At 49.6% G+C, this 27,367-nt stretch overlaps 1 protein-coding gene across 3 annotated transcripts in view; it reads left to right on the forward strand.

Annotated features, from left to right (window-relative positions):
- Positions 1-4,542: 4,542 nt before the first annotated feature.
- MGRN1 (mahogunin ring finger 1) overlaps positions 4,543-27,367 on the forward strand; it is a 54,932-nt gene continuing 32,107 nt past the window's right edge. For all 3 annotated transcript variants that reach the window (XM_021698182.1, XM_044915603.1, XM_021698183.2), the window contains exons 1-2: positions 4,543-4,811; positions 26,340-26,458. In XM_021698182.1, the coding sequence (XP_021553857.1) occupies positions 4,724-4,811; positions 26,340-26,458 (207 nt within the window). In that variant the 5' untranslated portion in view covers positions 4,543-4,723. The remainder of the gene's footprint in view (positions 4,812-26,339; positions 26,459-27,367) is intronic.

Genomic DNA, 27,367 nt, shown 5'->3' on the forward strand with positions numbered 1-27,367 from the left:
GGGAGGATAATGGGAGACTGGTGGACAGGGCCTGAAGGGTCCCAGGATTGTGGGGGTTGGGGGTGGGCAGGGGCACCCGGATGCTTGGGGAGGGAAGGGAACCCTGCACGGTAAGATCCCCTAAGGGGCCTTTGAGGGCTAGAGTGCCCTGGGCTTAGTCTATCTGCAGGTAGCAGACTCAGTGTCCTCTTCCAGGTGGGCGCCTCGGCTTTGGCAGAAGTAACCTGTCCACGTGGGAAGTCAGGTTTGGGTGTCTTCTGCTACACGGGGTCACTCAGGCTCCACCATTTTTTGCAAACCCTGATAGTGCCAGGAGATTTCTGGTCTTGTTAAGAATGGCTCCTCGGGCACCTGGGTGGCTCAGATGGTTAGGCGTCTGTCTTCGGCTCAGGTCATGATCCCAGGGTCCTGGGATCGAGTCCCGCATCGGGCTCCCTGCTCCTTGGGAGCCGGCTTCTCTCTCTCTCTCTCTCTCTCTGTCTCTCATGAATTAAAAAAAAAAAAAAAAAGAATGGCTCCTCTTCTTAACAAAGCACGGTAAGCATGAATTGATGTGGGTAAAGCGCCCAGCACATGAATTGATGTGGGTAAAGCGCCCAGCACCACCAGAGGTAGGTGGCTCTGAAAGTGGTTATTGCTGTCCCTGTTACACCAGGATAGCATCAGGGCATGCTGGAAGGTAAGCGGGTTTTGGTGCCAGACAGACCTGGGTATGAGTCAACTCTGCTGCTTACTAACTGATGTTGGATAAGCTACTGCAGCCTTGAGCTTTGTTTCATTTGTAGAACCTGAGGTAGCAGTGTGGGGCAATCCCAGGCCTGCTGAGGGGATTAATACCCGTGCAGTGGTCAGCAAGGGCCCAGCACTCAGTGTACAATTTCTAGTACTCACCTCTTTGCCTGCGTCTGGACCACTCTAGGGAGCCCAAGCCCCATTTTACTGATGAAGAAACAGGCTGGAATCCAAACCACCTTATGCTCTTGCCAGTGTTCAGAGCCAGTGGAGAACAGGCACCCAGTAGGCCATGAGGGTGTATTTCTGGCGAGTGAGAGAGGGCACTGCCCTGGCAGGGCCCACTAGGGGATTTTCTGGCTCAGGGAAGTACCTTCCCCCTTCTCCCTATCCTTACCCAGCAACACTCAGTTACCTGCCCAGGCTTGTCCAGCTCAGAAGGAGTACTTACAAACCAGCAGGCTGGCTGGGGTGAGGCAAATGAGGCTGGCAGGAGCAAAGGTTACTCCTCTGGCCCCCATGGCACCCCTAGCCTGCTAGTTTTCCCAGGGGCAGCAGGGAAGGAAAAAACAATCTTGTTTTTAGCCAGAATCAGCCTGGCAGGAGAGTGGACTTTGGATTTCTTAGCTAGCTCAGATGGGGCCTGACAGCTGGGACCAGCAGATAGGACAGGGAGACAAAAAGGTATTTCTAGCAGTGCCCACATCTTACCTGAACTTCTGGGAAGTTGGGTGCCCTGCCAAAGTTTCCCCAGCATGCCCTGGCCTCCTCCTTCCCGCCTCCATCCATTTTTCCTTTTCCTTTTTTTCCCCAAGATTTTAAGTTATCTCCACACCCACAATTCTGTGATCAAGAGTCTCATGCTCCACTGGCTGAGCCAGCCAGGCACCCTTCCACCTCCATTCTTTCAAATACTCCATAGATCATTGAGTGCCTGATTCTGGGAGCACAAGGCAAGGAGGCTCAGGAAGAAGTCTGGACTCAAGGACTCATCACGCATTAACTGTGTCTAGTGTCTGTTTCAAAAGACCCAGTGCTGGCTGACTGAGAGGATTTGAGATCTGGCCATTGCCTCACTCTTGACCTCTGTTCCTATACCCTCCCCCCCCATTTGGATTTAACCACACTGACCTTTGAGCCCCTGGATCATGCTTAGCTCCTTGAAGTCTCAGGGCCTTTGCACATAGTGTTTCCCGGGCTTGGAACCTGGACTGGCTTACCTCCTTAGAGTTTGCTCCCCTGCTGGTTTGCTCTTATATGTATTTCAAATCCTGGTTTAAATGTTACCTCTCCAGAGAAGCCTTCCCTGACATTCCTATCAATAAGTCTCCCCTATTATTTCATTGCACCTCTATTCTCCTATAGCACTCACCACATTTTGTATTTATGCACCTGTTAACCTTTTAAGTGTGTCTCCTCACTAACCTGCATGCTCCACATCTAGGGTTCTTCCATTTGATCCTAGTTGCCTGGCTCCTAGCCTGGCTCATTGCGTGTTACATAGTAGCTGCATGGTAAATATTTGTTGAATAAATAAATGAATCAGCACAGATGTTGACAGTAGAACTAGTAACAAATCAGAAAGGGCCTGCCTCCCAGCAGGGCATGGATAAGCACAGAAAGAACAAGTCCAAAGCTCTATTAAGAGGAATGTTTAATCAAACACCCAGCCCATGGAAACGACTGCCCTGGCCCAGGATCTATAGAAAGGACACGCTCCTAGGGTTGTTTTTCAATGAGAACATCAGGGTCTGTCCTACTCTCCTTTCCTCCCCCCCAAGCAGGGAGGCCAGTAAATTGAATTCAGTGTTGGTATATGTATGTGTGTATACACACAAATGTTATGTGACTTAATAAAGATAAGGGAAGAAAGATCACACGGTGGGGGGGGGGTGTCTTCAGGCCCATCTGGTGGCAAGGGACATGAAACTTAGCACATCGGAATGTTTCTGCCTCTGGGGTGGCAGGGGAGTATGGCAGTAACTTCATTACTGTTTATCTACTGCAGCCTAAGTGGGGTGCTTCACTTCTTCTAGCTTCACTTTCCTTTTTTCATGAATTGGGGATGAAAATAAAAGCTACATCAGAAAATTAAATGAGGGGCGCCTGGGTGGCTCAGTTGGTTGAGCGACTGCCTTCGGCTCAGGTCATGATCCTGGAGTTCTGGGATCAAGTCCCACATCGGGCTCCCTGCTCGGCGGGGGGTCTGCTTCTCCCTCTGACCCTCTTCCCTCTCATGCTCTCTGTCTCTCATTCTCTCTCAAATAAATAAATAAAATCTTTAAAAAAAAAAAAGAAAGAAAATTAAATGAGAGGGGGCACCTGGGTGGCTCAGTCCTTAAGCGTCTGCCTTTGGCTCAGGTCATGGTCCCAAGGTCCAGGGATCGAGCCCCACATCGGGCTCCCTGCTCCGCGGGAAGCCTGCTTCTCCCTCTCCCACTCCCCCTGCTTGTGTTCCCTCTCTCGCTGTGTCTCTCTCTGTCAAATAAATAAAATCTTAAAAAAAAAAAAAAGACTATGTCTTAATCCGATGTCTGGCACATAGTAGGTGCTCAGTAAATGGGGATGATTGTAAAGCTGAGATTTAATCAGGCCCCTCCAAGACCTAGACTCTACTCATAAGCACATAAATCTTTCACCTCTTATTAATTTTGGCTTCCCAGGTTCCCTGACAATAGAAGGTTGTGTTCTGGACTCTGGCCTCCCGAGGGGCAGGACTCGTTTTAATGTGGAATGTGGTGCATTTACCATTTGAGACCCTTCGCCAGCTGCGCCCTCCCCAGCTGCTTTCCTGGTAGAGCAGGCTTGCCTTGGGAAGCCACTTTCTTCTTGGAACCCCAGTTTCTCAACTGAAGAGTAGGTGAAAACAATCTCCACTTGGCCTACTTACAGAATTTTATGTGAATCAAAAGCCAGGAAAGTGCATTGCAACCTGCAAGCCTTTAATCCTGACCAATTTTTTTTTTTTTTTTTTTTTTAAAGATTTTATTTATTTATTTGAGAGAGAGAGACTGAGAGAGAGAGCACATGAGAGGGGGGAGGGTCAGAGGGAGAAGCAGACTCCCCGCTGAGCAGGGAGCCCGATGCGGGACTCGATCCAGAGACTCCAGGATCATGACCTGAGCCGAAGGCAGTCGCTTAACCAACTGAGCCACCCAGGCGCCCCAATCCTGACCAATTTTTTAAATGTGCCTTCAGCACCTCATATGCAGCCATCCCTTGTGCCTCAGTTTCTCTATATGTAAAATGGGGAGAGGTCTGTGGGGCTGTAAAATTATGTCTTCAAAGTAATTGTTCTGGACGTGGAGCCAAAGAGAAGCCTTGAGTTCTGGAAAAGGCTAAAAGAAGCGCTTAGCTTCTCCTGTGAACCCCAACTCCTAGTCGGCTTGGGTTCCATCCCAGCTATCGCCGGGTGGCAGGTAAAGGTGTGCCCTCTTCTGGACGGGGCAGGAGATCGACCCTGGGAAGTGGGGAGAACCATCGTGGCTCAGGGAGATATTTTAGAGAGGGGGTAAATGGAAGGGGCTGGGTTCCTATAAGAATCTATATATGAACAGATTATCAGGAGACTAAAGAGTTAGGATGTTAGTGACGTGTTTGCAATGCAGAGGAAAAGTCAGTTTGTGGTGTGGGTGATGGTTCCTCCCCTCTGGATTCAGGTCCATTTGGTTTGTCCCGGAGTCCTGGTCAGCGTCTTCACTGGGCCGCGGCGAAGGGCATCCTGGGACATGTAGTTCTTTGGTGGGCTTCCTGCGTCGCAGCCCGCCGCCGTCGGCGGCGAGGGGACTGCATTTCCCGAGGTGCCTCGTGCCCGGGGGGCGGAGGGCCGCCGTGGCGTCGGGCCCCGGCCGAGCTGAGGGTTGGGCCTTGGAGGCCGAGGTGCCCGCGGCTGTGGGCGAGTGTCCGTGTGGCCTGGTCCGGGCCATGTCCGCGTGAGGACGCCGCCGCCGCTCGCGTCCCGGCCCCGGCCCGGCTCGGCTTGCCGCGCACCATGGGCTCCATCCTGAGCCGCCGCATCGCGGGCGTGGAGGACATCGACATCCAGGCGAACTCGGCCTATCGCTACCCGCCGAAGTCCGGTGAGCGGCAGGCGCGGCCCCGGGCGCGCAGCAGGGCGAGGCCTGGGCCGGAACGCGGGGTGGGCAGGGCGCGCCCGCGCGGTGCGCCCCGCAGAGGGTGCGGTGGGCTCTGCTAGGCCCCTGGCCCTCCCTGCGTCTCCCGGCCTGGGGCTCCGCGCGACCTCCACTCAGACCGTGGGTGGGGCCCCGGGCTGCCTGCCCCGTCCCGGCGGGGTGACCTTGGGTCAGTCACTTCGCCCGCGCACGCCTCAGCTCCCTCGTCCGCACACAGGGGAGACTGAGTAGGAAACCGCAGGGCGGGGGTGAGGTTCGTGGCCCGACGCTGGCGAGGGGTCAGCACGGTGCCCGGCGCTTCGCTTGTGCTTACAAAGTGGTCATTGTCAAAGGGATTGACATCACACCATCGCCAGTTTTGGTTTTCTTTGGTGGCTTAGTGTGACGACCCGGCCAATGGTACTGAACACTCGCCACGCCATCTGGACAGAAGCTGAGCTCTCTGGTGACCTCCTGGTGCCTGTGAATGGTGGGTGGGTAGAGGCAGTGTCGCTGGGCCCAAGGAGATTATGATCAATGGGGTCCTTGCTGGAGAACAGGAGACTGGTTGGAAGGGACCTACCTGGTTCTCTGGTCTCTTTTTTTGTGGCAGGGAGACCTGAGACACCAGCGAGGAAGTGACTTTTCCAAGGTCTCAGAACTGGATGGAAGTGCCTCTGGGAGCAGGACCACAAATCCTACTCCCAGTCGACTTGTTCCCACTGTTTTGCTGGCCCCAAAGAGTGTGGCCTGATCCAGAACTTTAGCTTGGGTTTCTCTCTCTCCATCTCCTCATGGGGGTCATTTGCCATGGAAAGAAAAGAAGAAAAAGGACAGAGAATTTGGACATGAGGGGGACTTTGAGGTTGGGTCTCCTGGTCCTGGCTTCTGAAGAATCTGATCTGATATGGTGGTCTCCTAGACCTCACAGTTGGCCCTGGGACGCCCACCAGGCCAGGTTTCCTTCCAGTGTAGTCCAGGACCACCCACTGCCACTAGTGGGAAGCTTGTTAAACATGTATTTTCCAGGCCCTGCCTCAGACCTGCTGGGGCCTAGGAAGCTGCATTTAAACCCATTTCTCAAGTGAGTCTGATGTCCACTCAAATTTGAGAACTGCTTTGCCCTGATTTTGGAAGCCCAAGAGAGAGAGTGTCTGGGAAAATAGAGGGGTGGAGACGAGCACAGTTTTTGGAACAGTCAGAGTGGGCAGAAGGCACTGTTGCCTGCTTGTGTCCCAGGCACAAGTGCAGGGCAGCCCAGCCTGGTGTGGGGACCCTTGGAGGCCAGTGGGCTGACATCCCCAGATCTGATTGAAGCAGTTGTTTGAATTCATTCTCTTCCATCTCTGATGTTCTTCCAGCCTGTCTTTGGCTGAGTGACTCTAGGCAAGTTGCTCTGCCCCTTGGGTCACAGTTTCCTCATCTGTACAATGCGTTGATCCTTGAACAGTGCTCAGAATAGTGCCTGGCACCGAAAGTCTTCATAAAGTATTAATTGCTGTAATGGCTTAAAAAGGAAATTAGGTGGCCAATTCAGACCCTAATAGCTGCTAGCAGTGGCATGGCAGAGATGTCAAAGTTTTATGTGGCATTTCCTGTATAACCTGGGACTAGGACACACTTGATGTCCCTTCACATGGGTGTTTGGACGAAACCACAAATACAAGGCCTTTATAACACCACTTTCAGATTCTGTGTGGTAGACCTTGCTAATCATTCAGGACACTCTTGTCATCAAGCCTGGACTTGGTTTCAGAATCCATTAATAAACACCCTGGTCAGCCACAACTAATCGATTGGGTCTGTCACCCAAGATGAATGTCATAGGCTACCTTAGAGCACCACAACAGTGCTCTCCTGGACCTGTCCGGTCTGAAAGCTGTCCCCTCAGCTTCCTTGTCTCTCGGGCCGCCTTGCTCAGGGAGGAGGGTCAGTCTGAGAAATGACCTTAGCAGTACTTTTCTATGTTTCCCCAGGGGTGGACTGGGGACCCCAGGGGAGTTCCAGATGATTTTTAGGGGATGGCCCCATGGACCTTCAAACACTTGATGAGAAAGTTATCTTTTCAGGTCTCTGTTAATTTTGTTGATAATATCAAGAAGAGAAAAATGATTGGATGTTAATATTTTTTAACACATGTATAATACTGTCAAGTCCCTTTCAGCTTTATTGAGACGTAATTGACATACAGTGTTGTGCAAGTTTAATGTGTATACCCTAATGATTTGATATGTGTACACATGGGAAGATGATCACCACAATATAGGGTGAGTTAACACCCTCATCTCTACACCTTTTTTTTGATGTTGAGAACTTTTTTTTTTTTTAAAGATTTTATTTATTTATTCATGAGAGACAGAGAGAGAGACAGAGGCAGAGGGAGAAGCAGGCTCCCCACGGAGCAGGGAGCCCGATGCGGTACTCGATCCCAGGACCCTGGGATCATGACCCGAGCCGAAGGCAGACGCTTAACCGACTGAGCCACCCAGGCGTCCCTGATGTTGAGAACTTTTAAGATCTCTTTCTTTTGCTTGTGGAACTTTCAGCATGTACTGTAAAGGTTCCTAGTTCAAATTTAATAACATTTGCTTCGTTTTCATTGTATTTACTTATTCATTTTACTTTTTTTTTTTTTTTAAAGATTTTATTTATTTATTTGACAGAGAAAGACACAGCGAGAGAGGGAACACAAGCAGGGGGAGTGGGAGAGGGAGAAGCAGACTCCCTGCCGAGCAGGGAGCCCGATGCGGGACTCGATCCAGGGACTCCAGGATCATGACCTGAGCCGAAGGCAGTCGCTTAACCAACTGAGCCACCCAGGCGCCCCTCATTTTACTTTTTAAGTGGCTTTATTGAGATATAAATTGTGTGCCATACAATGCATCCATTGTAAACATATGATTTGTTGACTTTCAGTAAATGTATAGAACTGTGCAGCCATCACCACAGTCAGGTTTTAGACATTTCCAGCACCCTCCAAAGTTTCCTTGTGCCTATTTGCAGTCAGTCTGTGCCCCCACCTGACCCCCACCCCATTACTCTGACCTGCTTTCTGTCTTTAAAATGTGCCCTCTCTGGACACTTGATATAAAAGGAATCATTCAACATGTAGTCTCTCTTGTGTCCGGCTTCTTGTACTTGGAACAGTTTCTTTGAAGTTCATCCATGTTGTAACAGATGTCTGTACCTTATTGTACAGATACCATACATTTTATTTATTTACCAGTTAACATTTGGGTTGTTTCCACTTTTTGGCTATAATGAATAATGTTGCTATGAACACTGAACGTTTGTGTGGCTCTTTTCAATTCTCTTTAGTATACACCTAGGAGAGGAATTGCTGGGTCAGATGGTGACTCTATGTTTGACCTTTTGATGAACTGCCAGACTGTTTGCATAGTGTCTGTTTCATTTTACATTCCCATCAGCAGTGTGTGAGGGTTCCAGTGCTCCACATCCTTGCCAATACTTATTATTGTCTACCTTTTTTTTTTTTTTTTAATGGGCTCTACGCCCAATATGGGGCTTTAACTCACAACCCTGAGATCAAGAGCCGTGTGCTGTACTTACTGAGTCAGCCAGGCGCTCCTTTGTCTGCCTTTGTCATTATAACTATCCTTGTGGGTGTGAGGTGGTATCTCATTGTGGTTTTGATTTGCATTTCCCTGATTGATGTGGAACACCTTTTCACGTGCTTATTAGCCATTTGTATACTGTGTGTGTGTGTGAGAGAGACAGAGAGAGAGAGACAGAGAGAGAGAGGGAGAGAGGAGAGAGCCTGCAGCATGAGCACATGTGCCAGACATCTGTTTTTCTCTTTTGTGCATTTTTTAAAGATTGGATTGTTTGTCTTCTTACTGAGTTGTAACAGTTCCTTATTCTGGGTACAATGATACAAATTCCTTTATCAGCTCTGTGACTTGGTAATATTTTTTCCTAGTCTGTGACTTGTCTTCATTTTTCTTAATGGTGTCTTTTGAGGATCAAAGGTTTTTAAATTTTGGTTAAGTTCAATTTATCAGTTTTTTTTAGTGGTTAATGTTTTTGGAGTTATATCTAGGAGATCTTTGCCTAGGCCAAGGTAACAAAGATTTTCTATGTTTTTTCCTCAGAAGTTTTACAGTTTCAGCTCATGCATTTGGGTCTGTGGTCCATTTGGTTCCAATTTTCATATGTGCTGCCGAAGCAAGCACTGTGATCCATATTGAGGTAATGTTTTCATGTGTAGTTCCAGGTAAAACTATGAGGTCTTTTTTTTGCATATGGATATTTAATTATTTCATTATCATTTGTTGAGAAGACTATTCTTGTCCCATCCAGCTGCCTCTGCACCTTTGTAAAAAATCAGTTCACCATAAACGGTGAGGGTTTATTTCTGTACTCCGTTGCCCTGATCACACAGCTGGCCTGTTTTCAGCAGAGGGTCAGAGCAGGAGCGAGGACACCATGGCTGAGCCCGTACAGAGAAGGCGCAGACATGCAGGAGAGGGCCCGGAGCGTAACAGGTGCTCATGCGGAGTTCCTGGCTGTGGGCAGCTGCTGCCACAGTCAGACCTCCTACTGAGGTTATTACTGTTAATTGTGTGTCTCAGAGTGATGCTGTCTGCCCTGTGCTGGTGTTTGAGGGAGGTCGTGCTGGGACCGGGTCATGACCCAGGAGAAGTGTCAGAAGGGGAGGCAATCAGACATGTGACCTACCAACCCAGGCAGGGGACGGAGTGGAGGGGAGATACGCCCCAGACCTAAACCTTGTGTATGTGCGTGTGCTTTCTGAATGTTTTCACCTCCTTTATCTTATTGGAGCCTTGCCTTATCCTTGTGACACCAAACTTTTGTCCTCTGGTGGAGGAACTAGAAATCAGACTGAGCCTTTTGTCACTCAGTATCTGAGCCTGGTGTGCAGTAGGCGCTTAACAAATGCTTGTGCAACAGGCCCCGAAGGAAACCAACCCCATCTCCCTAGTGTAGGGGCTGCTCAGACTGGGCTGCATCTTATCCCTCGGTGTCGGGCAGGGTCTGACGACTCCTGGGTCTCCTGCCATGTGATGGAGCCGCCCAAGGTGCGTGCGAGACTTTTGGTGTGTACTTTGGTGTTGCCGGCAGTCTAGGAACATCTCGTGAGCACTTGTGTTGGGGTTTACCTTTTGCAGAGTAGGGCCTTGCTGACTGATTTCTTTGGCATCTGAAGGAGAGAGCCGAGGCTGGTGTTGCAGATGAGAGAGGACATTCTCTATCACCGGGGGCGTTCTGGGTCTCTGGGCCATCCCTGTCCAAGGGAGTGAGCTTGTGCTGAGCCCCGTGGCAGTAGGATGGAGGGTGGGAAGAAGGGGGCTCCTGCACCCGGGCGGTTCACCTTCCTGCTCAGAGACCCGCACCATCATCACCAGCGTGGTGCGGCTCCACTGGATTCCCGTTCAGCTTCCCCATGTCCCCTGTGCCGTTCACAGATGAGAACCAGTTCTGTGCTTCTGCTCTTGTTAACTGGGTTTGGGTTTTATCATTGGAATAGCTGCGCAAATAAACTGTATTTTCTGAGCTTCAGTTGTTAATACTTCGGGTAAAAACAAAAGCAGCAAGAAGCCTGTTAAATGGGCCGTGGTGGGTGGGCATCTGAGCCCCTGCTTCCGGGAAGCAGCAGCCCGGGGTCGCTGGGGTTTAGAAGCCTGCCATCGGTGCCCGGGCCCTGGGGCCGTGGGGAGCTGAGGTTTGGTGGGTCTCCCCGTTGGAGTGTTGTTTGCCCGTGGGGCCGGGAGCTCGGTGTGCTTGTTTCTGAGGTCTTGTATCGTTTACTCAGTTCCGGGCATGTGTCGGGGCACAGCGACTCTGGGGACCTTTCATAGTTTCTCTGGGGATCGTTGAGAAACTGTCACCTTTTGTTGACTTGAAAATAACCTGGCTGTCAGCCAGCGCCTGCCAGCCTTCCTGCCCTGGGCTTTGTTGGACTTTACCGTGCATGGGCCGACTCCACAGGCCCATAGGGCCTGGCGCTCCCGGTGAGGAAAGCCCGAGCTTGTGCTGGTCTGGTCGCAGAGCCAGTGGGCCTTTTACCCCTGCCCGGGGAGGTGGCTGCTGCCATTCCACAGCCCGCCATGGCTCCCAGGGCCCAGCCACCTGGGGTAAAGAGGGTGTGGGTGCTTATGGGTCTGTGTGCGCATGTGTGTGTCTTCTTCCTCACAGTTGGGGTGACCTTTATTGTGTTTACAACACACCCATCCACAGACATGGAAAGGTGAGGATTAGTTTAGCACAGGAGATTGAACCCAGGAGCAGTCCTCTGCCCCCCAGCCCCAGCCAGTAGAGGTGCGGCGGGAGGAGCACTAGATTCCGAGTCCTGAGGCCTGAGTCTGGCCCTGGTCTATGGCCTCGAGCCGGGAGCCTGCTCTCTGGCCCCATTTCCCTGACTCACTGGGGTGAACCTCTGGTGCCCCAGGCCTCTTTCCAGATCTGACTCTGAGAGTCCACGGGAGCTGGCAGGGTGAGACCGCGCCCTGCTCTGCCCAACCTTTGTTTTTCAGCAGGCCCAGAAGTTTCCTGGAGGATGTCCTGTACTTCCTGGATGATCCCGGCAGGCAGTGACCACTGGCCTCTACTTCTCCTCCCAAACCCAGTTGCGCCCAGACCAGACATTTGCATGGGGCCATGTTCCATTTCCTGTGTGGTTATGTTGTCACGCAGCCTCACTATTCTGTGTTATTCCATAAATGGTGTCCCATAAAAGGGCAGATGGTGTCACAGGCACTCCGTGCCCCATGCAGCGCCTGATGCGGCCTCCGTCAATAACCGTACAGTTGTTTACTTCCACCAGCTGCCCCTGCGTCTGCCCAGCTCCTCAGAGATGGGGGATCTGGGCTTAGCCCCGGCCTGTGTCGCAGGGGGTGGCCATCCCACCAGGGTGGGAGTGAGAGGGAGGAGGAGTGAGGCCTACGCCCTCTGCCATGTGCAGAAAAGCACATGGTCTGGAACCTCGTGGGAGAGGGTCCTGTGCTGTCTAACCCGAAATCCCTCCTCGGCTTGCTTAGTGATAGAGCCAGGTGAGGAAGCACAAGGCTTGAGGAGTGACTGATGGAACATCTCTCCACCTCTGTGTCTGAAGGATTTCCTCTGTCTTTTCCTCCTGCCTGATACTGATTCAGGCCCTCCCACTTGGTCCTGGGTGCTCGGCACCCGCAGGGCGGGCAGACTGCCGTACTGGCCCCCTCCAGGTGGTCCTGGCGTCCACTGTTCTGATAACTGCAGCTTTCTGTCATCCACACCTCCTGCCCCAGATGATATCCCTGAGTGACCAGACTCCCTGGGTTCCTCTAGGGGGAATCAAAAGAAGGAATTGTGTTTGGTTCATGGCTTAAGAAATGTGTGTGTGTATACACACACAGATCTTCCTCAGATCTTGATGGGACTGTGTGCCCATAAACCCATCGTAAGCTGAAAAGACTGGAAGTCGAAAATACATTGAATACACCTAACTTAATGAACATTTTTTTTAAAGATTTTATTTATTTGACAGAGTGAGAGAGCACAAGTAGGGGGAGCAGCAGAGGGAGAGGGAGAAGCAGGCTCCCCGCCAAGCAGGGAGCCCAGTGAGGGGCTCGATCCCAGGACCCTGGGATCATGGCCTGAGCGGAAAGCAGCCACTTAACTGACTGAGCCACCCGGGTGCCCCCCTACTGAACATTGTAACTTAGCTTTGCCTACCTTAAATGTGCTCAGAACACCTACGTCAGCCTACAGGTAGGCAAAATCGTCTAACACAAAGCCTATTTTATAATAGTGTTTGATATCCATGTAATTTATTGAATACTGTACTGAAAGTGAAACACAGAATGGTTGGGTGCGGAAGGGCGGTGAGTATGAGTTGTAGACCCTGTGGCTGCATTGCTGACTGGGAGCTGGGGCTCCTGCTACTGCCCAGCAACCCAAGAGAAGATCCCACCGATCCCACCACAGATCATTAGCCGGGAAAAGATCCACATTCACAATTTGAAGTATGGGTTTGAATGAATGCCTGTCGCTTTTGCACCATTGTAAAGTCTAAAACTTGTATGTTGAACCATTGTAAGTCAGGGACTGTATATATGTTTAACATCAAAGTATAACAGGTGTTTAGAGAATGCAAAGCATAAGCTTGGTGAATGATCACACAGTGAAGGTATTGAAGGAATAGAACAGTAGCAGCCCCCCAAGCCCCTTGGTGCCCCTTCCCAATCTCTGCCTCCTTCCTCCCTGGGAAACCCCTTCCGACTCCACTAGAGGTGATTTTGCCTGTTTCTTAATTTGATATAAATAACTGGCTGCTCTTTGCTCCACACTCAGTGATGATCGGCCGTAACGCTGTTCGTGGGGGCAGTAGTCGATTTGGTCTCTGCTGTGTTACATCGCCGTGTCTGTTGAGGCCTCGGTGTCTTCATCCATTCATGTGCAGGGGCGTTGGGCGCATTTCCAGTTTGGGCCCCTACGGAAAATGCTGCCATGGAGCCTCCCGTGCCTGCTCTGGTGCCCAGGAGTCAGGTTTCCTGCGGTCCGTGTTTTTCCTAATTGTGGTAAAATACACGTAACTATGACCATTCTAACCATTTCAAGTGTGCAGTTCAGTGACATTAAGTACCTTCACCTTGTTGTGCAGCCGTGCACCGATCCACCGTCATTTCTCTACGACTCTTTCCCCTGTGTGCCCTTTACACCCTGGCTCCCCGCTCCCCGCTCCCAGCCCCGGGCAGCCAGCACTCTTGGTGTTAGCGACTTTTGACCTCTCCCACCCCCAGTACCCTCTCTGGGTCACGGTTGCACCTGGCAGTGGGTGCTGGGGCCCGCAGGCGCGGGTTTGGCTCCAGCAGGTTTTGCAGACAGGTTTTTGGAACTGTTGAGCCCATTCACACTCCCATGGGCGGAGCAGGGTGCTGACCGCTGTGCATTCTCACCCACACTGGGGAGTGTCAGCTGTGTGTGGTTTGTTGTGGTCTAACTTTAGCCAAGGAAAGCTCTTGGAGTTTTAATTTACTTTTCCCTTATGGCTGGTGAGGTTGGGCACCTTTTCATATGGAAATTACCATTCATTTCTCTTCCTCTTTTTGTGAGGTGTCTGTTGAAATCATTTGCATGTTTTTCGTACTGGATTGTCTCCTTTCTCACTGATTTGCAGGAGTTCTTTCCTAAGTGCTTTTTATTACATTTTTTTTTAAAGATTTTATTTTATTTATTTGACAGAGACAGAGAGACAGCTAGAGAGGGAACACAAGCAGGGGGAGTGGGAGAGGGAGAGGCAGGCTTCCCCCCCCCCCCCAGGAGGAAGTCCGATGTGGGACTCGATCCCAGGACCCTGGGATCATGACCTGAGCCGAAGGCAGACGCTTAACGACTAAGCCACCCAGGCGCCCCTTTTTATTACATTTTTAATTCTTTGGAAATTGGCTGCCGCTGTGGCATTTATGCAGACTAGCTTAGGCAGGAGGTAGAATGTACTGGAAAGCTGGTGGGGGGTGGGTCTCTGGAACCCAAGGGTGGGAAGCCAATAAGTGGAAGCCAACTGAACACAAAAGCCTCTCGTCCCCTCTGGTCTCAGCATCCTTCTGCTGCGCTTTGCCCAAAGCTGACTGCCACCCATCTGGGGCCCTCAAGGACCAAGTCCTTTGGTCTCTGGTTCAGTTCCACAGGAGAGAGAATCCACGTGTTGGTCCAGCACGGTCAGGTGTCCACCTTGGCCAGCCAGCAGTGTCTAGGGGGTGGGAGCTGCATGGTCTGGTGGCAGCTGGGGCCTACCACCAAACTGGGTGGTGGAGGCTGTTTCCAGAAAAGGGAAGGACCCCTCCTCCCCAAAAAAGGTGGCTGCAGCCACTTACTCTGGAACTCAGTGAACCAGAATCTTTTCACCTGTGCAAGGCTCCTTTGCGTTACCATGTCCATGCATCATAGGGCAGCCTAAGAGGTCCTTGTCAGTGTTATTCACTGAGGCCTCCATGTTGCAGATGGGGACACTGAGGCCCACAGAGGTTAGGCTACCCTAGGTCACCTAGGCTGCGTGGAGAAGCACTGTTCTGTGTACACGCAGGACCTTGGCCCAGGGGGAATCAGGGAGCAGGGTGATTAGAGGTGGGTGACCCCTTTAGGGTCAGTCTTTTCTCTCTCTCGGAACCTGCTTCCAGCCTGTGGGGCCTCCCACCTAGCCAGGAGTTTCACAAGCCTGAAGATGCTTTCCTTTCCTGAGATCACTCTTTGGGGACTGTGATGTTCTCATCCCATTGGTCTGGCCCAGCCAGAGCTTAGTGGCAGCAGATTCTGGAAACTGGTAACTGGGAACAGCTGTCCTGGTACAGAATGAGAAGAATTTTTGGCCTGCGGAGTTCATGAACTGTCCCCAGCCATTGCACAGGCCTGCTCAGCTCTTCCCCTACCTCCTACTGGGGCTGCTGAGCGGGTCTTGTGTGTCTTAGTGGGCCGGGGTGGGGGGTGGGGGGGTTGGGGGCAGAGCCTTTAGTCACGTCATGGCTTACTTGGCAGGGACATTGTGATTTATACTAAGAAATAAATATCTTGGGGGCGCCTGGGTGGCTCATTCGTTAAGCGTCTGCCTTTGGCTCAGGTCATGATCCCAGGGTCCTGGCATCGAGCCCCGCATCAGGCTCCCTGCTCCGCGGGAAGCCTGCTTCTCCCTCTCCCACTCCCCCGGCTTGTGTTCCCTCTTTCGCTGTCTCTGCCAAATAAATAAATAAAATCTTTAAAAAAAATGCAAATAAATAAATAAATCTTCGGTTTTCACCTGTTCCTGTCACAGAGTTCCTAAAACCCTTGGAATTTCCTAAGCAATGAGTGATAGAAGTGAAATCAGAGTCTTGATACTCGTAACCAGGCCCCTTTCCACCACACCTGAATTTATGTTAATGAGGAGATTTTGGAAAGCACCTAAGGGTGGGTCCTGGCTGCCTTTGGACCCAACCTTGTGATCAGAGGCTGGAGATTGAAAGGGTCACCAGCAGACAGCGATTTAATCAACCGTGCCTATGTAACAAAACCTCCATGCAAACCCAAAAGGCCTGGGTTCAAACTGCTTCTGGGTTAGTGAACACAGCGAGGGGCCAGGAGGGTATAGCACTCAGAGAGAGTTTGGAAGCATCTGCACCCTTCCCACGTGTTTGTCCTGGGCCTCTCTGTCTGGCTCTTCCTGAGTCCTATCCTTTTTTTTTTTAAAGATTTTATTTATTTGACAGAAAGAGAGACAGCGAGAGCAGTAACACAAGCAGGGGGAGTGGGAGAGGGAGAAGCAGGCTTCCTGCCGAGCAGGGAGCCCAATGTGGGACTCGATCCCAGGACCCTGGGATCATGACCTAAGCTGAAGGCAGACGCTTAACGACTGAGCCACCCAGGCGCCCGAGTCCTATCCTTTTATAATAAACTGGAGATCTAGTAAGTGAACTGTTACTCTGAGTTTTGTGAGCTGCTCTAGCAAATTAATTGGGGATCATGGGAATGTCCAGTTTATAGCCAGTTGACAGGTGACCAACTGGATTGGGGATTGGTATCTGAAGGGAGATGGCAGTGGTATGGGGCTGAGCCCTTAATCTGTGGGATCTGATGCTGTCTCTGGGTGGGTAGTGTCAGGATTGAGCTGAATTTGTAGGCCACCCAGTCAGTGTGCACTGGGAATTGGAGAATTGCTGGGGGGTGTGGGTAGAACATACAGGGGGTTGGTGTAGTTGAGTGTGCAGCTCTGGGGTCAGTGAGGACGCCACCTCTGGCTGGTGCTGGGGCTTGAGCAGGTCACGTGACCTCTCTGTGCCTCCCATTTCCTCGACTGTCAAATAGTAGTAAGCTGTCATCCATGCTTCACCTCTGTTCATTCAGCCGGTTTTTATCAGGCTCCTGTGTGCAGGCCAGGGTGGTGGTTGCTGGGGTACAGGATGGTGGACAAACTTGTGACCCCTGCCTGGAGTGTGAACCAACCAGCACAGGAAGAAAAACCTTGAAGACAGTGGGGGGCGGAGGGTGTGCTATCGAGTGGGCAGATGGCTTGCTGGGAGGCCGTAGGAGGCCTTGCTACTGAGTGGCAGGGTGGGAGCATCCCCTGGGTCACAGGGAATGGAGGAAGCTCCGGAATCCTGGGAGACAGGCCAGGAAGGTGGTGCGGGGTGAGGTGGGAGCACAGGGCAGTCACTAGTTGCAGGGCGGTGGGTGGTGGCTGTCCCTGCGGTCGAGGCGTGGGGATGTGTGTTGCTGGGGATGGCATCATATCGCTGGTCGGGAGCATCTGCAGTGCAAGGAGGGAGCTCCTGAGAGGGCGCTGATTCCAGCCCTCAGAGTACCTCCTCATGACCTGGTCGCTGCCGGAAGGCCCCAGCTTCCAGTACCACCACACTGGGGGTGAGGTTCAACGTGTGAATTTGGAGGAAACATGAACATTCAATCTGTGGTAGGGTCCCAGACTTTGGTCTCGATGAAACTTGGGATTTGTGAATATGTAGCTAAGGGGAGAGCAGGTGTCTTCTGGGAGAGCTTCGAGCTCCCACTTATACTCTCCCCATTCCTCGCCCTGCCTCCTGGGGGATTCTGGGGATTTGGGTGTGGATCATTCTGGGCTTTGGAGAGCTTGTCCTGGTGCCTGGCCCCTTAGCAGGGTTAGTTCACTTATATGATTGAGAGTGTTTCTGTTTGGGGGTTGGAAGTGATGATCGTGGTCCACCATGTATACTGCCAGACATTTGAAAGCAGAACAGACAGAAGAACCCCAGAAGCCCGGCTGTCACTGAAGCAGCCTCTGACTGGAGCCCATGGTTCTGATTTTCCTTGTCTGTAAAAGATGATGATCATGCATGTCCATCCACATTGGAAAACCGAGCCATGTGTGGGAGCGTGGGGAGGCCTCCAGGGAGGTCCCCTCCCTTGGTCTTTATTATGGTGGCTGGCCACTTGTGGGTTCTCCAGGTCACTGGGATGCCTGTAAAGAGGACGGAGTCTAAATACCCCCCGCTACAGAGGAGGTGAACTGGCTGAGTTCCTTGGAGGTCGTGTGGCCCTCAAGCATGTCGGTGCCGCGTAGCCAGGGCCAAATCGTGGCCAAAATCGTGGCCTCTGGCAGGCTTCTGAGTGTGGCCTTAGAGGGGTTTCCAGCCGATCTGATCGGGAAGGCCTTCCCATGTGGCTCATTCATTGTGTGCTAACAGCAGCCCTTTGTAGTCTGCCCTGAGATGACACCATGACACCACAGCACCCCTGGCTGCTGTCCCCGTGGCGGGAGGGGAGGCCCAGCAGGGGGTTGAGACGCGGGGCTGGGAACCACCTCCGAGCTCGTCGCCCCACGTGGAGAATAGCGGTGGCATCTCTGCCCCCTCAATGGGTTCTGTATCTGGGGGGCATGGAGGAAGAGTCCAGTGGTGATGGTGGTTTCTCTCCTTCCATCTTCCAGTCTGTCTGCCTTTTGTTCCTGTCCTTTCATGGTGTTTCCTTGCCCTTTTCCCTCCCTCCTTTTCAGAGTTCCGCCTGGTCCTCTTGGTCCTAAACTAAGTGTACGCATACAGACGCCCACGTGTACACAAGAGCACACACCCAGACACACGTGCACAGTGCATACCTGCAGCTGCATACATCACACGCTGCACGCATACACACATGAGCACACACCCCTCCCTGGTCCTCTGTTGCACATGTTCTTCCTTTAACGTGAGCATTTGAGGGGCGCCTGGGTGGCTCAGTCGTTAAGCGCCTGACTTCTGCTCGGGTCATGATCCCAGGGTCCTGGGATCGGGCCCCACATTGGGCTCCCTGCTCGGCGGGAGGCCTGCTTCTCCCACTCCCACTCCCCTTGCTTGTGTTCCCTCTCTCGCTGTGTCTCCCCGTCAAATAAATAAAATCTTAAAAAAAAAAAAAATGAGCATTTGAGAAACCTGGGAAAGCAAAGAAATTGAAAGCGAACACCCTCCTTTCAGAATCCACGCTTCCCATTTTCATGTTGCATCTCTCTCTCGAGCAGCCCCGTCGCGGCCCCCGTGCTGCCGTCCTGTGTTGCCTCTTCACGTCGGCCACAGGGCTGCTTTCAGCATGATGCGGTCTCCCACTGCTCTGTGTTTGAGTCGTGTTTGTTGTGCATCTGCTCCATGCTGATACGTGGAGACCTGGCTCATTCCTTTTAACTGATGTGTGGCCCCATCTAGTGACTGCCCCTGTCTGCTTGTGCATGTCGTTACCTGGCGAGACGGGAGGTGTGAGAATGTCTGCACTCTTGTCCCTGCTGCCTCCAGTCCCGACTGACTTCTCAGCAGCTTTTTGCTTGCGTCCTTCCTGACCATTCTGTGTGAACTTACAACTTGTGTTATGTGCATCTGTGTGCAGTTACCTCTCAAATGGGATCCAGGAACACCCTCAGCTTGTTTTTTTTTAATAACAAATACTCCGTGATCGTCTTCCCATGTGCGTATCCCAAGTGTTTGACTCTCTTTAGCCGCTACTTGGTGTTCCATAAAATCAGGAGTGTTATGTTTATTTAGTCACCACTTGACTCTTTTTCTCTCACTGCAGTTGGCTCTTTCTGGGTCCTGGCCACATGTGTGCTGGGTGGGGTTATGCCCTTGCCCAGTGTTCCCTGGTTATGTTCCCTGCAGGCGAGAGCCCCCAGGCTGGACCCCTGGTTCCGGGCCTGTTTGCCTGGGCAGCCAGGGCTGTGTGCGCGTAACCAGGGCTGCGGTTCTCAGGAAGGACACTCACCTCCAGGCCGGGCATGCCCCGGAGTTTGAAGGGCTCAGGATTCCCTCCGGGGGCTCCAGGAAGGACCCACATGGGCTCAGGTGCTCAGATGTGCCTGCCGTGCCTGAGGGATACATGGCCTGGGTGTCCACAAAATTCACAGGGCCCTGTAGCCGCTTGGGCTTTTCTCTGGGTTCTCTGTGCCAGAGAGAAATGGGGGACAGAGGGTGAGTGTCAGATCAGGAATCTTGGGAGAGGTGATAGATACTCTCATGTTTCCCCAGCAAAGCTGTGAGCTCTCTTCTTTGAAGCTGACCCTTTTATCCATTGATTTTTACGAAAAATGTGAATTTAGTGCCTAAGTGTGCCAGGGACATAATGGGGACTGCTTAGAGCCTCCCTCATTTCTCATGGTGGGGGGTGTCAGATACTCAGGTCCACACAGTTTTCTTTTTTTTTTTTTTAATTTTTTTTTAAGATTTTATTTTATTTATTTGAAAGAGAGAAAGACAGTGAGAGAGGGAATACAAGCAGGGGGAGTGGGAGGGGGGAAGCGGGCTTCCCGCCGAGCGGGGAGCCCAATGTGGGGCTCGATCCCAGGACCCTGAGATCATGACCTGAGCCGAAGGCAGACGCTTAACGACTGAGCCACCCAGGTGCCCCTCCACACAGTTTTCAACTGTGGTCAGTGCTGAGGTGAAAATGTACTCAGAGCTCAGGTGTGGGATGGGGGGACTGACTTAGTCTAGGGCCGTGGGAAACCGTGTTAGTGTCCCGTGGCCTCTGTAACAAAGCACCACAGGGTGAGTGCCTTCAGACAACAGAGTTTATTCTCGCAGTTCTGGAGGCTGGGAGTCCCAAGGCAAGGTGTCAACAAAGGTTGGTTCCCTCCAAGGGCTCTAGGGGGATGTCCTTCCTGCCTCCCAGCTGCTGGTGGCTCCACGTGCTCCTTCCCTTGTAGCCAAGTCACCCTGCCTTCTTCCCTGTGTGTGGGCCTCTGTGTCCAGATCTCCCTCTTTCTCGTATGAAGACATCGGTCACTGGATTTAGTGTCCCCCAGTCTAGGCTGACCGCCTTTTTTTCTTCTTTTTTTTTTAATTTTAGTTACAGTTAGTTAACATGCAGTGTTATATTAGTTTCAGGTGTACAATATAGTGATTCAACACTTCCATACATGACCCCGTGCTCTTTGTGACAAGTGCGCTTCTTAGTCCCCATTACCTGTTTAACCCGTCCCACCACCCCCGCCCCTCTGGTAAACATCAGCTTATTCTCTGTAGTTAGAGACTCTGTTTCTTGATTTGTCTCTCTTTTTTTTCCTTTGTTCGTTTGTTTTGTTTCTTAAATCCACACATGAATGAACTCATACGGTATTTGTCTCTCTCTGACTGACTTATTTTGCTTAGCATGATATTCTAGGTCCATCCGTGTCGTTGCAAATGCAAGATTTCATTTTTTATGGCTGAGTAATATTCCGTAGCGTGTGTGTGCGTGCATGTACATTTATGTACACACGTACATATATATACCATATCTTTGTCCGTTCATCAGTCGATGGACACTTGGGCTGCTTCCATAATTTGGCTCTTGTAGATAATGCTGCTGTAAACATCGGGGTGCGTGTATCTCTTTGAATGAGTGTTTTTGTATTCTTTGGGTAAAGACCCAGTACGGCAATTACTGAATCGTAGGGTAGTTCAATTTTTAACTTTTTGGGGAACGTTCCATACTGTTTTCCACAGTGGCTGCACCAGTTTGCATTCCCGTCAACAGTGCGCGAGGGTTCCTTTTTCTCCACATCCTCGTCAACACCTGTTGTTTTTTTTTTAAGATTTTATTTATTTATTTGACAGAGAGAGACACAGCGAGAGAGGGAACATAAGCAGGGGGAGTGGGAGAGGGAGAAACAGGTTTCCTGCTGAGCGGGGAGCCTGATGCGGGGCTCAATCCCAGGACCCTGGGATCATGACCTGAGCCGAAGGCAGATGCTTAACCAACTGAGCCACCCAGGCGCACCAACACCTGTTGTTTCTTGTGCTGTTGATTTTAGCCATTCTGATAGGTGTGAGGTGAGAGCTCATTGTCATTTTGATTTACATTTCCTTGATGATGAGTGATGTTGAGCATTTTTCTTGTGTCTGTTGGCCATCTGAATGTCTTCTTTGGAGAAACATCTGCTCATGTTTTCTGCCTATTTTTAAATTGGATTATTTGGTTTTGTTTGGTGTTGAGTTGTGTAAGTTCTTTATATGTTCTGGATATTATTAGCCGTTTATCAGATATGTCATTTACAAATGTCTTTTCCCATTCGTTAGTTTGTCATTGAGTTTTGTTGATTATTTCCTTTGCCGTGCAGAAGCTTTTTATTTTGGTGTAGTCCCAACAGTTTATTGTTGCTTTTGTTCTCTTGCCTCAGGAGACCTATCTAGAAAAATGTTGCTACCGCCGATGTCAGAGAAATTACTGCCTGTGTTCTCTTCTAGGATTTTTATGGTTTTGGGTCTCACATTTAGGTCCTTAATCCATTTTGAGCTTATTTTTGTGTATGGTGTAAGAAAGTGGTCCAGTTCCATTCTTTTGCATCTAGTTGTCCAGTTTTCCCAGTACCATTTGTTGAAGAGACTGTCCCTTTTCCATGGCATATTCTTCCCTCTTTTGCCAAAGATTAGTTGACCATATAATTGTGGATTTGTTTCTGGGCTTTCTGTTCTCTTCCATTGATCTTCGCGTCTATTTTTATGCCAGTACCAGACCACTTTGATTACTACAGTTTTGTAGTATATCTTCAAATCTGGAAGTGTGATACTTTCTGCTTTGTTTTTCTTTTTCAAGATTGTTCTGGCTATTTGGGGTCTCTATGGTTCCGTACCAATTTTAGGCTTCTTTGTTCTAGTCCTGTGAAAAATGCTGTTGGTATTTTGATGGGAATTGCATTAAATCTGCAGATTGCTTTGTGTAGTATGGACATTTTAACAATATTTGTTCTCCCAATCCATGAGCATGGAATATTTTTCCATTTGTGACATCTTCAGTTTCTTTCATCAGTGTTTTACAGTTTGCAGAGTGCAGGCCTTTCACCTCCTTGGTTAAGTTTATTCCTAGGTATTTTATTATTTTTGGTGCAATTGTAAATGGGATTTTTTTTTTAATTTCTCTTTCTGTTGCTTCATTCTTAGTGTATAGAAATGCAGTGGATTTCTGTACATTGATTTTTGTATACTGCAGCCTTACTGGATTCATTTATCAGCTCTAGTAGCTTTTTGGTGGAGTTTTTAGGGTTTTTATATATAGTGTCATGTCATCTGCAAATAGTGGAAGTTTTACTTCCTTACTGATTTGGCTGCCTTTTATTCCTTTCTCTTGTCTGATTGCTGTGGCTAGGACTTCAGTACTCTGTTGAATAACAGTGGTGAGAGTGGACGTCTTTGTCTGATCCTCTTCTTAGGTGAAAACTCAGTTTTTCCCCATTGAGGATGATGTTAGCCTTGGTTTTTCATATATGGCCTTTATTATGTTGAGGTATGTTCCCTCTTAATAAACTCACTTTGTTGAGGGTTTTTATCATGAATATATGTTGTACTTTGTCAAATGCTTTTTCTGCCTCTTATTAAGGTGATCATATGGTTTTTATCCTTTCTTTTTTTGATGTGATATATCCCGTTGATTGATTTGCAAATATTGAACCACCTTTGCATCCCAGGGATAAATTCCACTTGATCATGGTGAATGACTTTTTTTAATGTTGTTGGATTTGGTTTGTTGAGGATTTTTGCATCTATGTTCATCAGAGATATTGGCCTGTAGTTCTCTTTTTTTTGTGCCGTCTTTATCTGATTTTGGTATCAGGGCAATGCTGGCTTCATCGAATGAATTTGGAAGCTTTCCTTCCTCTTCTATTTATGTATTTTTATTTTTTAAAGATTTTGTTTATTTGAGAGAGAGAGAACACAAGCGGTGGGGAGGAGGCAGAGGGAGAGGGAGAAGCAGACCCCTGCTGAGCAAGGAGCCTGATGTAGGGATTCGATTCCAGGACCCTGGGCCAAAGACTTAACTGACTGAGCCACCCAGGTGCCCCTCTTCTATTTTTTTTTTAATAGTTTGAGAAGAATAGGCATTAACCCTTTTTAAATGTTTAGTAGAATTCACCTGTGAAACCATCTGGTCCTGGACTTTTGTTTATTGGGAGTTTTTTGATGACTGATTCATTTCATTGCTGGTAATTGGTCTGTTCAAATTTTCTGTTTCTTCCTGATTCAGTTTTGGGACATTGTATGTTTCTAGGAATTTATCCATTTCTTCCAGGTTGTCCAATTTGTTGGCATATAATTTTTAAAAATATTCTCTTGTCTGGGCACCTGGGTGGCTCAGTCGTTGAGTGCCTGCCTTCGGCTCAGGTCATGATCCCAGGGTGCTGGGATCGAGCCCCGCATTGGGCTCCCTGCTCAGCGGGAAGCCTGCTTCTCTCTCTCCCACTCCCCCTGCTTGTGTTCCCTTTCTCGCTGTGTCTTTCTCTCTGTCAAATAAATAAATAAAATCTTTAAAAAAAAAAAAATTCTCTTGTGAACCTTCATATTTTTTGGTATTGGTTGTTATTTCTCTTCTTTCATTTCTGATTTTGTTTATTTGAGTTCTTCTCTTTATTTTTTATGAGTCTAGCTAAAGGTTTGTCGATTTTGTCCATCATTTCAGAGAACCAGCTCCTGGTCTCATTGATCTGTTCTATTATTTGTTTAGTTTCTATTACGTTTGTTTCTGCTCTAATCTTTATTACTTCCTTTGTTCTGTTGGTTTGGGGTTTTATTTGTTCTTTTTCTTGCTCCCTTAGGTGTGAGGTTAGGTTACCTATTTGAGATTTTTCTTGCTTCTTGAGGTAGGCCTGTATTGCTATAAACTTCCCTCTTTAGGACCGCTTTTGGTGCATCTCAGAGATTTTGGACCACTGTGTTTTCATTTTCATTTGTTTCCATATATTTTTTTATTTCCTCTTTGATATCTTGGTTGACTCATTCATTGTTGAGTAGCATGTATTTGTGCTATCCCCAGATTTTTTTCTTGTTGATTTCTAGTTTCATAGTATTGTCATCAGAAAAGCTGCATGGAATGACTTTGATCTTTTTGACTTTGTCGAGACTTGTTTTGTGGCCCAACATGTGCTCTATTCTAGAAAGTGTTCCATGTGCACTTGAAAAGAATGTGTATTCTACTGTTTTAGGATGGAATGTTCTGAATATATCTGTCAGAGCCATCTGGTCCAGCTTGTCATTCAAAGCCGCTGTTTCCTTGTTGATTTTCTGTTTGGACGATCTGTCCATTGATGTAAGTGGGTTAATTACTATCAATTACTTCCTTTATAGTTGCTCTTAACTTGTGTCTTTGGGTGCGCCCATGTTGGGTGATATAGTGTCCTTTATCTCTTTTTACAGTCTTTGTTTGAAAGTCTATTTTGTCCCGTGTAAGTATTGCTACCCCAGCTTTCTTTTCACACTATTTGCATGATGAATGCTTCTCTACCCCTTCACTTTCAGTCTGCATGTCTTTATGTCTCAAATGAGTCTCTTACAGGCAGCCTATAGATTGGTCTTGTTTTCTTATCCATGCCATCACCCTTTGTCTTTTGATTGGAGTGTTTAGTCCATTTACGTTCAAAGTAATTATTGGTGGGTATGTATTTATTGCCATTTTGTTACTTGTTTTATGGTTGTTTTTGTGGTTTTTCTCCATTCCTCTCTTCTCCCGCTCTCTTCTCTCATGATTAGTTGGTTTTCTTTTTTTTTTTTTTTTTTTTAAAGATTTTATTTATTTATTTGACAGAGAGACACAGCGAGAGAGGGAACACAAGCAGGGGGAGGGGAGAGGGAGAAGCAGGCTTCCTGCGGAGCAGGGAGCCCGATGGAGGGCTCGATCCCAGGAGCCCAGGATCATGACCTAAGCTGAAGGCAGTCACTTAACGACTGAGCCACCCAGGCGCTCCTCTTTTTTTTTTTTTTTTTAAGATTTTATTTATTTATTTGACAGCGAGATAGTGAGAGCAGGAACACAAGCAGGGAGAGTGGGAGAGGGAGAAGCAGGCTTCCCGTGGAGCAGGGAGCCCGATTGGGGGCTCGATCCCAGGACCCTGGGATCATGACCTGAGCCGAAGGCAGACGCTTAACGACTGAGCTACCCAGGAGCCCCTAGTTGGCTTTCTTTAATGATGAACTTGGATTCCTCTCTTTATTTTTTGCTTATCTATTACTGGTGTGTGATTTGTGGTTACCACTAGGTTTGTATGTAACATCCTCTGCATATAGCAGTCTGTATTAAGTTGATGGTCACTTAAGTTTGAACCCATTCTTCTATTCCTCTCATCCCCACATTTTAGGTGTATGGTGTTGTACTTTACATCCTTTTATTTTGTGAGTCAGTTGATTGAGTTTACCAATATACATATTTTTACCACTTTTGTTACTTCAGCCTGACTTCCTCTTGATTTCATCTGTAAAGACCCTGTTTCCAACTAAGGTCACACACACGGGTGTAGGGCAGGAACTGAGACGTATCCTTAAGGAGGACACAACTCGGGCTGCCACAGAGGGAAAGGATAGTGGAGCAGAGGACAGGACGCACCCCTGAGCAGGGAAGGGAGGTCTGGGAGCAGGAAGGGTGTCGGGGTGCAGGGGTTGACACGGTTGAAGGGCTGAGGCCCAGGCTACAGCCTCGAATGGGAGGGACCGCCTGTGAGGCTTCTTTCCAAATGGAGCTGCTCTCAGGACTGAGCCTCTTGGCCATCCCACGCTTACCCTGGGCTGTGTCAAGCCTCCTTATCCACAACTGTGTTTCTTTTTTAACCAGGAAACTACTTTGCCTCGCACTTTTTCATGGGAGGTGAGAAATTTGACACCCCCCACCCTGAAGGTTACCTCTTTGGAGAAAACATGGATCTGAATTTCCTGGGCAATCGCCCAGTCCAGGTGGGTCCAGGTGGGTCTCGCCCGGGCTAGGCATGTGGGTGGCAGTGGTGAGGTGCCTCCCCTCCGCTGTCCACAACCAGCTTTGAGGACAAGCGGGCACTGAGTCCCCCCAGACGGACAGAGCTGCTGGCGGGATGTGTGTGTGTGTGTGTGTGTGTGTGTGTGTGTGTGTGCGGGGGCATGTCCTGGTGCTGCCCCCTGAGAGCCTGGATGGCTGCAGGTTGGTCACTGGAGACAGGACGGCTGTTACTGAGCCCAGGGCATCAGTGCATCCAGGCTGTCGGACTACCACAAGTTCGCTTTCACTAGTCACCAGAGAAGTACATGCTTATACACTGTTGTCCATTTATTCAACACTCATTTGGCACCTGCTCTGTGCCTAGGACTCTTCCACGGGTTGGGGTGGAGGACAGATCCCACCCCATTCACCGCAGGGGGTGCTGACAATGAAGAAGAGAACATTTCACGAATGGAAACTAAAGAGAGGGAGAAGGATGAGTGAGGGCCAGTGGGGAGGGGGATGCTGAGCAGGGGATTGGGTTTTGTTCTTTGAAATGATGGTCCCCAGTGTGGGTGAGGGACCAGGCAGGAGGCCCTCTCTTTCAGGAGACATTGAATTCTGTTTCCTAAGGCTGCTGAGTCCCTGGGGTGTTCCTGGGCCTGACAGGAGGTGGGGTGTCCTCTGGACCAGGAGTCTTTAGGCTGTTTTACAACAGAGCAGCTGGTTGATATGAAATCTTGATCCTTTAGTGGATGGGAGGCAAGGAGCTAGGGCTTCGTGGGCCATCCTCCGCCACCCATGGGACCACTGGGACTTTCGGGTGGTGCTGAATCTCCCCCAGCCTCCTGAGTCCATGAGAACAAGAAAGCAACCTCACTTCCATCTTTGAAGCCTCAGCTCACATGCAG

This window comes from Neomonachus schauinslandi, chromosome 5, assembly GCF_002201575.2.
Source record: "Neomonachus schauinslandi chromosome 5, ASM220157v2, whole genome shotgun sequence".
NCBI lineage: Eukaryota > Metazoa > Chordata > Mammalia > Carnivora > Phocidae > Neomonachus > Neomonachus schauinslandi.